Source organism: Paramormyrops kingsleyae, chromosome 18, assembly GCF_048594095.1.
Source record: "Paramormyrops kingsleyae isolate MSU_618 chromosome 18, PKINGS_0.4, whole genome shotgun sequence".
Classification (NCBI taxonomy): domain Eukaryota; kingdom Metazoa; phylum Chordata; class Actinopteri; order Osteoglossiformes; family Mormyridae; genus Paramormyrops; species Paramormyrops kingsleyae.
The window spans coordinates 18,653,319-18,666,325 of record NC_132814.1 but is presented as its reverse complement, the minus strand read 5'-3'; the positions used below and the strand labels follow the sequence as shown (position 1 = coordinate 18,666,325).

Here is a 13,007-nt window from a genome sequence, read left to right as displayed (position 1 = left end):
GTTCTTGAACTTTGGATTTGTATTACATTACAGATTTGTTTGTGCTCACTGCAACCTGCTTATCGAACCTGTGGCTGTCCAGTAGAACAATGGAGTCCCCAGTAGGGGTGTCATCCAGTACCCCATCCAAGATATCCAAGAAGGCTGTATACTCTGAACTGGTGTTCATTGAGTACGTACAGACAACAATCAGATCCCATCCCTCAACCCGAAGTTAAAGGGAGGTGACCCTCTCATCATCCGGGTGAAGACCCAACCCTGCCTGGGGTCTCTCACCATGGGAGACCTTACCAGGGACAATTGCCCCCAACAACATAGATCCTAGGATCACAGAGGAGATACAAGCACTTGGAAAAGAACAGGAAGATAATAGTGCGCTCATTAATACCTCATACAGATAATTCCTCTCAAAGCGGGTTTTGGGGATTGACTGGATCATATACATACAAGGGATAACGGGAACCGTTACGGAAACAGGTCGCAAACTATTAATACTATGGAGAGATAAATTGATGAAGGGGGGATGGTTGATGTGGTGGAGGTAGAGAATTGAGTTGTACCTTACACCCAGCTTAAATTACAAACCCCATTTCCTAATAAGTTGGGACATTTTTTAAAATGCAATGAAAACAAAAATCTGTGACTCATTAATTCATGTAAATCAACCTGACCTGACCTGTTAAATGAGGGACATTGAACAATACAAGAAGGATCAGGTGTTGGCCTTTTCAGTATTAAAAGCTGTTGTTCCATTTTCTGCAGACACATTAAATATGTTATCATGCGATGTGATCCGCTTACCTGTAAAAACAGCACATTGTGCAACAGCAGGTGCGGTTTATTCATGTTAACTATTTATTTATTTAAGTATTTTTGTAAACAGCTTTAAAACTTCCAAAATTAAAATGTTTTAGAATTTCTGGGCGTGTGTGTCTGGGTGTCTCTGTATCATTTCTCACCCATCATTACATGAGTTTTTTTACAGTGTAACGCAGGCAATGGACAGGGGATCACGCTCACTGGGGAGGGGACTGGGAATCACACGCACATGGAAGAACACATAGACAGTATGTAACTACAGCTTTCTCACTGTTGATGAAGAGGGCAACCATCTTGAAATCTTTGGTTGAGGTTGTAGAAGTTCCTTGGACATTTCGGGTTGGACCTGCGACTTCAGGCGTCTGCCAGTTGATAATTCCAATTAGGAACGCAGAAATTCTGACTTCCCAGATCAAATGGAACCGACCATTAGTGTGACATGTAAATGACCCTTACATGCATTCTGCTACTGACCAAAGTGTATTTTCACTACATGCTCTGGTGGGCTGCATTAAGTCACAGGCCTTTACATGGCCAAATGCAATGTTGAAGTTCTCATAAAGCCGACCATGTAGTACATAGAAATATATAAATAGAAATTATATTACCATTTATTAGTAAGAAGATGAATTCAAGATTTATTTAGAATTCAATTTGTACTACTAAGAAATTTCACTTTCCAGGAAACTACACCACCCAGTCGATCCGCGTCTGTCTCACTCACTGTCTGAGTTTCTTTTCTTTCCTTTATAGTCAGAGCAATGCAATAGATGTGGCGTCACATCTATCGCAACACAGTATGAATGGAAATGATGCAGTGTTTCTGTAAGGTGTTGCGCGATCACTGCGGGCACCTCACCCAGATCCACACCCTCATCAGCCAGAGATGACAGACAGCCAAACAAACATGTCAGACACACCTCTGTTGACTGTGTTGGTCCAGACCGAGAGCTTGTTTTTGAAGGCCATGATTTTATCGTTGGCCTGAAAAATGTCACACGCTCTGCCCTGGATTGACAGGTTCATCATGTTGAAATGGTCCAGGATGTCAGACAGATAGGCTACCTTAATAATCCAGGACTGATCTTGCAGGAGGCGCAATCCAGGGCTGGATTGTCTATTTGTCAAAAAGACCTCAATTTCACGTCTTAACTCGTATACTCTGCTCACCACTTTACCCCGTGACAGCCAACGAAGCTCGGAGTGCAAAAGCAGATGAACATTATCTGCACCCATTTCCTCACACAGAGCAGTAAATAGACGTGAATTTGTCAGGTTGGCTTTAATGAAGTTCACGATCTGGACCACTTGATGTAGAACTTCATGTAGTTCTGTGGACAAGCGTTTAGAGACAAGCACCTCTCGATGGATGATGCAGTGCGTTGCCTGGACTGACGGAGAAACCGCTTTCACCCGAGCTACAACTCCGTCGTGTCTACCGGTCGTAGCTGCTGCCCCATCTGTACAGACACCGACACAACGACCCCACAGCAACCCATGCCCAGTGATATACCCATCCAGCACATAAAACATTTCTCCATCGGTTGTGGTCCCTGGCAGCTCCTTACAGAACAAGAAATCCTCATGAAACCGGCCCCCATGAACATATCTGATGTACACCAGAAGCATGGCTAGGTTTGGAATGTCAGTGCTCTCGTCTAATTGAATGGCAAACCAGTCAGATGACAAAGAAACTGACAAAGAAAACACTGCATTATTGTATTAAAAATACTATATTTTGTATTCACACAATACAGTACATGGTGTCATCATATTAGAAGCATATTTGTATCCCTAATATAAGTGAAAGTATGTACTATGGAAATAAGTACATATATGTGTGTGACACAGCAAGGTGCAGGTGGGTAAAAGATGACAATCCACTAAGTGGCTCCAAGACGAAAGCGTTTATTACAGTTTTTCTTGATTGCTTTCATGCAGCAGTCAACTCAAACTCCTCAATTACAAATCAGTTAACACACAGGCCTAAACAGTGGCACTCATGGTCAAAGTGGCACATTTTGTTTGCAAAAGGCTCTAACCGTGCCAAAACATTTACAATATGAAACAAAAGCAAATTTTGCCTTCAAACAACACAACTTGCAAACAAGTGTATGAGCTCTTCCAATCAATCATTACACAATGGACAACAAAATTCTAAATGCAGCGCTCAGTGTGAATCAGTGCACCATTGCTTGTCATTGTAGCCTATTACATAGCTGTCATTACCAGTGCTATCTGTTATCTTTCTACATAGGCTGTGTCAAATTTGACTTCTTGCAAAGAATTGGATCCAGAATCAGAAATGCTTTGATGCAAATTTTATTGATTTCATGACATTCTTTTTTTCAAACTGTGGCTGAAAACTGAAATTCTGTATTACAGAAAATACATGTAAAACAAAATAACATCTATCAGAGTATAAGAAATTAAGAAAAATATATAATCTATTGCAGTAAAGTATAAAAATCTATTACAGTATAAGAATTAGCCACTATTGATACTCAGTCTCTTCTGTCTTGACGATGGGGCCACCTGGCTTCATCCACATCACATTCAATATCCTCCCATGCAAAGCACCCAGGGAAAAACCTTCTTGAATGCCTTATCCAACCTTGATATACACCTTGATTTATAGGTGTACAGACTGATTGCTGATTGCAGATTTGTGTGAAGGAGTGTCAAACAGGTGCTGTAGTGATTTCATACTGGTCTACGTAGTTTCTTATAGTTGGGTATAGATGGTTTCTGTTTGGTCACCAGAGTTAAAACAATGGAGTTTGGGCTGCTTGAATGACATCTGTGTTAACTGTTTTGCAAATGGATGTGAAAAATGTGTGAATCCAATGAAAAAGTGTTATGACATTTGCTAGACATGACTTCAGGTCTGCTGAGATGGTGATGATGAAGACCGAGTGGGTCCCAGTTTCTTTCAGCAGGTCAAAACATCCAAGAAAAACTGTAAACAAACTGAACACAGTGGGGAGAAAAACACAACATAAAGGGGCCACGAGGGGCCAAAAACCACACGGGAAAAAACAAGAACAGACTACAATCTCAAGACAATCTGAGCATTTCTCACTACCTTCATCAGAAAAGTTCATGCATATGGCACAAAACTGGTTTAGCTGCAAAAGCCAGTAATGTACTCAAAACAATTGCAGTATTTCTTGATTGCTTTGGCACATTTTGTGAAGCATACTTAACATTCTCACGACTATAAGAGTATTTCTCAAAACAATTCATGCATATAGCACATATTAGCTGCAAAAGCCTGTAACTGATCCAAAACAAGTAACTTGCATTGCCAAAGCAAATAATTCCACCAAAATGAAAAGTACAATCAGCATCATTTTAACCATAAGAGTCAAAATGGTTAGAAATACTGCATTATCAATATGTCAGTGTAAGTCTGCAAACACCTCCCCAGAGAGCCACTCAGGAGGCATCCTAGATAGATGCCCAAACCACCTCAACTGGCTCCTTTCGATGTGGAGGAGCAACATTCTCCTTTACGTCCATCCTGAATGTCAGAGCTCCTCACACTATCTCTAAGGCTGAATGCAAACACGCTGCAGAGGAAACTCATTTCTGCTGCTTGCACCCACAATCTCATTCTTTCAGTCACTACCCAAAGCTCATGACCATAGGTCAGGGTCAGAACGTAGATCGGCTTCGCCTTCCAGCTCAGCTCCCTTTTACCACAACAGAACGGTATAGCGTCCGCATTACTGCTGATGCTGCACCGATCCATCCGTCAATCTTCTGCTCCCTTCTTCCCACACTCATGAACAAGACCCTGAGATACTTAAACTCCTCCACTTGAGGCAGCAACCCATCCCTCACCAGTAGAGGACAAGCCACACAAGAACCATGGCCTGAGTGCTGATCTTCATCCTGGCTGGCCCAATTGAGGTCAACAGTTCTTCATTGCTGCTTTAAACAGCATGGATAAAGCCCTGCCCCCCCCCCCTCCCCCCCTCCCGAGTTAATATGAAGGTTTGCCAGAACTTTTTCCAGGCCAACCTAAAGTCCTCCTCCATAGCCTCACCAAACTCCTCTCACACCCGAGTTTTTGCTTCAGTAACTGCCACAGATGCTTTCCGCTTGGCCCACCAGTACCTGGAGCCCCACAAACTAGCCAACCTTGGAAGGCCTCCTCCTTAAGCCTGACAGCTCCCAACAACATAGTTCCTTGGATCACAGAGGCACACAAACCCCTCCACCATGATAAGGTGCCTCGTTATGTAGACAGAAATTGAAACATGGCAAACACCTTGTCAACTTCTGTAATAGAAATTTAAATGTTTCAGATTTCTGGGCATGTGTGTCTTTGGGTGTCTCTTTGTATTTCACCATTTCTCAACCATCATTACATGAGCTTTTTTTTTTACAATGAAATGCATGGAACAGACAGGGGATCATGCTTACCAGGGAGGGGACTGGGAATCGCACGCATCAGCCTGATCAATGAGCAGGGTTTAAAAGGACCTGGTTCTCAGCTGATCCTTGGGAAGTACTGAGTGTTACACCTCATGGCACAGCTGATTCCTGACCTGATACCTGTATGACTCCTGCTTCCTCTCCCAGCTTTTTTGATTTTTGACCTCGGCCTCTTCTTGAACTTTGTATTACATTGAGGATTCGTTTGCCCGTGTTCCCTGATACCTGGTTAGTCACCCCATGCCTGTCCATGGACCAGGAATCTGGAGTTAAACCTGTGATTTCTGCATTTTGATCTTCTCTCTGTTGAGTCATTACAGTGACCTGTTGTGCACCACATATTTTTATTCATTATTACCTTTTTACTCTTATTTTGTACAGCACTGCTGTTTGTTCTATGACCCCATGCACGCGTCCCCCATGCAAAGGTGACACAAGAATTTCACTGTATTTTCCAATCAAATGTGGCAATAAAATGTGGAACTGAAAAACTGGAAAACAAATGCTGAATGGTTAAATGAGATCCAGGCATTTAATGTCTTCTTAGGCACGGCCATCAGGAGTGTGTCTGTCTGAGGGGAGAATGTCGACCTTGTCGAGAGATTTACCTACTATGGCAGCGACATTCATGTCTCTGGTGACTCTTCCTATGAAGTCACCAGACATTTTGGAGATCATGGGGGTCATGAGGTCGCTGGAAAGGGGTGTGTGGCTCTTGATATCTTTGTAAGAGGATGAAGGTCCATGTCTTGAGAGTCCTCTTGCTCCCTGTCTTGCTGTATGGTTGTGAGACATGGACGCTATCCAGTGACCTGAGATGAAGACTGGACTCCTTCGGTACTGTGTCTCTTCAGAGAATCCTTGGGTACCGCTGGTTTGACTTTGTGTCGAATGAGCGGTTGCTACAGGAGTCCCGAATGAGGCACATTACCTGCATTGTGAGGGAGTGTCAGTTACGGCACTACAGCCATGTGGCGCGTTTCCCTGACGGTGATCATCATTGCTGAGGACCCGAGCGGCTGGACCAGGCCAAGGGGACACCCACGTAACACCTGGCTATGGTAGATGGATGGACATTTCCGGAGGGTGGGACTGGACCATGTGTCTGCCTGGGGGGTCTGCCTGGGATCCCGAGGAGTTTCGTCGTGTGGTGGGTGCGGCAACACGCTGCGTCAGTGCATGCTCCCAAACCTGACCTGACCTGTTAAATGAGGGACATTGAACAATACAAGAATGATCAGGCGTTGGCCTTTTCAGTATTAAAACCTGTTGTCCCATTTTCTGCAGACGTATTCAATATGTTATTATGTAAAAACAGCATGTTGTGCAACAGCAGGTGTGTTTTATTCATGTTAACTACAAGTATTTCTGGTAAACAGCTTTAAAACTTCCAAAATGAAAGTAAAAGTGATTTAGAATTTCTATATGTGTGTCTCTCTGGTTGTCTCTTTGTATCATTTCTCACCCATCATTACATGCTTTTTTACAGTGTAACGCAGGCAATGGACAGGGGATCACGCTTACTGGGGAGGGGACTGGGAATCACACGCACATGGAAGAACACATAGACAGTATGTAATTTGTATTTATATATTTCTATGTTTCCTCCCACAGTCCAAAGTCATGCAGATTAGGTCAACTGGCTACTCTAAATTGCCCATAGGTGTGACTGCGAGTGTGTGTGGCTGTTTGTCTGTGTTGGCCCTGTGGTGGACTGGCGACCTGCCCGCGGTGTACCCCGCCTCTCGCCCGCAGATGCTGGGATTGGTATAGATAATGGATGGATGGATGGATGGATGGATGGATATTTCTATGTACTACATGCTCGGCTTTATGAAAACTTCAACATTGCATTTGGCCATGTAAAGGCGTGTGACTTAATACAGCCCACCAGAGCATGTAGTGAAAATACACTGTGGCCAGTAGCAGAATGCATGTAAGGGTCATTTACATGTGTACCTTGTACTGCATAAGAGTCAGGAATATGTTTGTATGATGATGGGTATTATGGAGAATATAAGATTTCCTGAGCCAATAAACTAAACTTAAAATCAACTATGCTGATAATCATAAAAGAAAGAAAACCAACTGTTTTTTTACAAACAAATAAATCTAAATAAAAAGGCCAAAAATAGGCCCCATCACTGAAAATGTTTCAATGTTTTTCTGCAAGAAGTAACTGGACTATTTTAAAGTATAGTGGCACCTCAGAACTCGAAATTAGTCCGTTCAGAACTCCGGACCAAATGCTAAAAAGTTCGAGTTGTGATCAAATTTTCCCCATAAGAAATAATGGAATTGGTTCCCGGCCCCCAAAAATCACACCGAAATATGTTTTTTTTTTTTTTTAGAAATTAAACACAAAATGAACCGGACAAAACAAGAAAAGCATATACTGTACTAAAGACATCTAAGCACATTTATCAAAACAGTAATTTTTAAAGTAAGAAAATAAATGTAGCCAAACAATGTGTAAAGTTAAAAAGAAAAACAATGTGTCATGCCCCGATCGTCCGCTCCTTCCGGAACGATCACACATGCCCCGTGTGATCAGCTGTTTCTGGTTGTTGTCATTAGTCCTCTGTATTTAGTCCGCGTTTCAGTTTGTTTCCCCAGTCCGGTCATTGTATTGTCTGTCTGCGTTTTGTCTGCCTTACCTGTAATTAAACCCCATATTCCGCGATACCCTGACGTCTGCGCCTTTGTCTCCGTTCAGTCACCTGGGCACAACAATATTATTATAATTAAATGTATTAATGGTTTATTATTAATATTAAAATAATTAATAAGATATCTATTTTTAAATGTATTTTATTATATAATAATAATTACTGTTACTATCAATGTCTAAATGTATTTTTACTGTCTAAATATATGTATTCAGCTAGTGTAAGCATGCACGATGTTATCACAGCGAATGCGAGGCTGAGACTGAAGCGTTACCCTTTGTTTCCGCTGAGAGACGTGCCGCGTGACTCATTTCCCCGCGCATACAATTTATCTTAGGTCGGCGTTCACGGTTTGACTTCTGAGATTCAGATTGAGTTCTAGGTAATTTTTTTTTCAAACTGGTTGGTTCGACTTTTAAGAAATTAGCGTTCTAATGAGTTCGTGAACTGAGGTACCACTGTACTTCCAAAGCAATAACATTAAAACAAAAATCAAGTATTCTTATCACAAAGGCATAAAAGTTTTCAATTAATTTAAATAAAGAAAAGGTCAAGCTCCCTCACTGAAAAACCTTTTTTTAGTATGTACAAAATGCACTAGATGCCACATAACAGTGAGAACAATACAACAGATTTGACATTAGATTAACAGCAGAGGTTCCATAGACTACTTCAAATATAAAGTACAGACGCTCCTCTACCTACAAACTTTCAACTTACGAACTTTCAGACATACGAATGAAGAGGACTGTTAGTCCAAATTGTGTTCGTTGGGATCCCGTTTCTTGTCCGCAACATCAAATTTTGTTCTTTGTGTGAATTCCACCTAGTACGACTTCTGGCCGCTACTCTCGCCGCGCAGCAGCGTAGCGTGCCGACTCCCAGCATCCCAAATCTTTGTACTTGCATATCAGTAAGACGTGCTCTCGTAAGATCAAAGTTTACTTCGTTTTTATTGTGAAATATTCTGCGCATCCATTATCCACTTTTGTTTTATGTATCATTAGTAATGTGTTTAGGATAAGAAAACATACATTGACTTTATATCATACTTACTTATGCATGTAGATTTGAGTACCCTTAAAATGATGTTGAATAATGCCTTACGAACATTTCAAGTTATGAACAGCTGAGACTCGAGCAGGTCACGGACATCACTAGGTAGCTACGATTTCCTCCTCAAACACAATCAGGGGTGGATCTAGAAAAATATTCATGCGGTGGCAAGAGGCGGGCAGGGAATTTTCGGGGGGGGGGGGGAGCACTTTATGGCAGAAATATACGTGCTGATTTAAGCACAGTATTATCAATCAATATTCACCTTGAAAGACCCCAGATTAAGATAATTTAAAGTCTAATCTAGAGTAGTAACGTGTTTAACAATGAAGCAGGTGACAGATTGATCAAAAACTATATGAAAGTGTGATACATGGGTTTGAGCCCAGGAAGAAATCCTGAGAAATGCTGTCCTCTTCAGGGCATATGCCATTTCCCCAGCATCACAATGAAGTACGAATCACTTCTCTAATCAAAGACAGGATTAAAAAAAAATAAGAAGAATTACAGTTTTTAGAATGGAACATCACCTCACCTTTAAAAGGCAGCGACGCATGAGCTATGGCGGCTTGCTATTATAAGGGACCCTCCTTACCTGCACTGCTGCCGGCATAGACTCATTTGTTGGAATCAGCTCATGCAGCTCAGCATCACACCTTCTAAAGTCCTCTAATGTGTCCTCATTTATGTCCAACTGACATCCTCCACACATGGCAATGTTATGCAACATATAACACGCTACAGTGAATGCCGTGACCTTCTGAGGGCTGCATTGTAATGTTCCACATGACTAATCTAATCATCTGAAATGCATTTCCAGCAATCAAAATGTCTTTTCAGTTACAGTACAGTCATGGCCCAAATTATCGGCACCACTGGAATTTTTCCTGAAATTCCACAATTTCTCCCAGAAAATTGTTTCAATTACAAATGTTTTGGTATATACATGTTTATGTCCTTTATGTGCATTGGAACAACACAAAAAATGCTTGAAATAAAACGATTTACCCACAATTTTGAAAAGGTGCCAATAATTTTGTCCGGCCCATTTTTTGAGCACTTAAAGAAAATAAACATCTGTTTACCAAACATTTGTAAATGCAACAATTTTCTGGGAGAAATGGTGCATTTTCTGGAAAAATTCCAGGGGTGCCAATAATTTCGGCCATGACTATATATGTGTTAAATTCTGATAATTAACTAGAAACTAGAAAACTGCATATTTGTGAAACGCGCTGCTTAAATACCATTTAATAATGCACTACTGACTTTAAACGTGGTTTTTGTTGATCAAAAGTGCAATGTCATGTTGCTTCCTTATAGCAATGGGCCAAGAATGCATCCAGCCAATCCTCATTTGAAACACCCCACTCCTACGAGTGCTACCCCCTGCTAGCAGGTCCTCCAACTTTCAGAGAAAAATTTGGGGGTGGATGGCAGGACTGGCACTACAGCCACCAGAAAAAAATACTGCGCACTGTTCCATTTCACTCTAACTAGTGTGGTGCACTCAGATTCTCATCCCTGCGGTGGTTCATCGTGTGGTGCGTGCGGCAATGTGCTGTATCAGCGCGCGCTCCTTACCTATCCCCTCTCTATGAGCAGAAAAACGGCCGAAAAGTCATTGTTTTGGTGACATGCACGCATGACTGCCAGGAGATTTACTTGTAGAGGAGGTGGGTCCAAGCATCTCTCTGAAACAATCATTTTTCGTTCTGCCCACAGAACATTAAAAGTAAAAGTCCTATGAGCGCACGCATGGCTTGAAAATGAGGAATGTGCTGGCATGAAACTAGCAAAAGCACTTTGTGTCATGCCTTCCACCAGTGCAACATATGAACATATGACTTCTTATAAACAGTTGCAGTAAACACAAAAACACAGGGATCAATAAGTACAATAAATACAACCCAGAAAATAAAATCAGGGGGTGGAGCAATGCAGGACAAGTTGAGGTTTATCACACCTTTCATAATCAATGGTATTTAGAAATGCTTTAGATAAACATGAAAGAATATCAATGAAACAGATAGGTATCTCAGTGGATTAAGGCTCAAGATCCAGGAGGTTGTTGGTTCAAATCTCATGCCTGAAAAGGAAATATAATCACCACTGGGCTCCTGAACAAGGTCCTCAACCCCAATTACTCACGGTGCATTTGCTGACCCTGCTCTCTGATTGTCACTCATACATCACTGTGGACAATAGTGCCTGCTAAATAAGTATATATAATAAAAAGAGGAAAACCTGATACTTAGAAATATTAGAAATAAAAAATACAATATATTGATTAACCTGGGAAATTAATCAAATGCACACAAAACAAAATTTTTTAATCTAGATTTAACATGGCAGATGTGGGACAATCATGTACCATCACTGCTGTAGCAGGAACCTTCTGGATATGAACAAGTACCAGCTGTATTTTGCACACTGTGGTTGTGGTACATAGTGATAACTGGGCACAAGAAATGTACAACATCCCAAACTAAACAGCAAATACCTGCAGTACATACCAACATGCATGATTAATCTAACAGAAAAATGTCCTAAATTACACCAATATGAAAACTGTAACATTAAATGAATTCACAACAACACCACAACAATTACAGCACATAAACAAAAGATTCTGGGAATAAACATAAAGTATAAAATAAATACATTCCCCTCCTTGGCAAATGTTGCGCTGACATGCAGATTAACCCTGGTTAATGGTGTCGTACCACTGCTGAAAGTACATCTTGGCCACATCCAGGCTCTTGTTATCCGGCTTTTTGCAGAATACACGGATTACCTTCTCTGAAAACTTCTTAGGGAGGAGCTCAGAGACCTAAGGTTAGAATGTGGAACAGCACATAAGTGATCAGGCTCTTTCCCAGAATGACCAGCTGTTTACACCCCCACCGGAAGAATCTAGAGTTAATAAACATAAGAAATTTACAAATGAGAGGAGGCCATTTGGCCCATCAAGACAGATAAGAAGGGGCCTCATATATCAAAGTTGCGTACGCACAAAAAGAAGCCTAAAATGTGCGTACGCAACATCCCACACAAATTATAGAATGTCAGAGGTATGTGTGCGCAACATGGTGGATAAAGTGTGAAAAGACAACAAATATTGTACAGCATAGAGCTGTAAGTAAACCAGCACCATGATTGCAAGCATACTAGTAATTCATATGAGCAAGCCGTGCTTTGGCATAAGGAACAGTAAATCTAACTACGTTAAGTGGAATTTATTGATTTGATGCATTTACCTTAGAGAAATTAATTATAAAATACCATATCTTGTCACCACTTCCCATGAATTAATGTTGGTAACTGTTGTGACTAAATGCGTAAAGTGCAAATTAGGCAGTAATCATTTGCATGCCACGTATGTAAATAGTCTGTAGTTATGAGGATGAGATGAGGCATAATGACGATGTGAACAGAAGGATTAGAAGCTAGGTGCCAGTCGGCCCATTAGGTGACATAAGTGGCAGTCTAGACCGAGTCAGAAAACCGCCAGTAAACATCAGAGCCAGGACTGACGTTTGGGTGAGAGTCACCGGGTGATGGGTAGCATACCTCATCTTCCTTGAATTGGAACACAGAGTCTGGGTCATTCTTGCGGTAAAACCACATGGCATTGATGGGGTTCTTCTCCTTCATTCCATAGTCCATCTTAATTTCCTGAATGACAGAAGAAAAAAAATACTTTTGACGAGTAACATAACAAATGGCTTGAAATCACAGGTCTGTTGTTTCCATGACATTGAAGAGCAAGGAAAAGTTGGATATTTGGAGACTAGCCTAATAAGAAAAGCATAACCAAACTTACTTTGATGATGATGTCCTCTGCCTGAACACTGACATCTGGCTTGGAAGAGGTTTCATTTTTATACCACTTATGAAATTCATCCTAAGCGGAAGTAGATTTATCAATTAAGAACATCAGTAAATACCAATCATAGGGGTACATCAGCAACAATCTCCACCCATTTCCTCTCTGTAATCTGAGTTTTACTCAACGAT

The 13,007-nt window shown here is 41.3% G+C and overlaps 1 protein-coding gene across 6 annotated transcripts in view; it reads right to left on the bottom strand.

The window, feature by feature from the left end:
* Positions 1–13,007, bottom strand: part of LOC111837111 (deoxynucleoside triphosphate triphosphohydrolase SAMHD1-like) — a 67,292-nt gene that overhangs the window by 43,840 nt on the left and 10,445 nt on the right. For 5 of the 6 annotated variants that reach the window (XM_072701805.1, XM_072701807.1, XM_072701804.1 and 2 more), the window contains exons 13-15: positions 12,814–12,894; positions 12,561–12,665; positions 10,927–11,820 (exon numbers count right to left, since the gene is read on the bottom strand). The exons of the other annotated variant lie outside the window; for it this stretch is intronic. In XM_072701805.1, coding sequence (XP_072557906.1) covers positions 11,689–11,820; positions 12,561–12,665; positions 12,814–12,894 — 318 coding nt within the window. In that variant the 3' untranslated portion in view covers positions 10,927–11,688. Of the gene's footprint in view, positions 1–10,926; positions 11,821–12,560; positions 12,666–12,813; positions 12,895–13,007 lie in introns of those variants that run through there. 6 annotated transcript variants of the gene reach the window in all.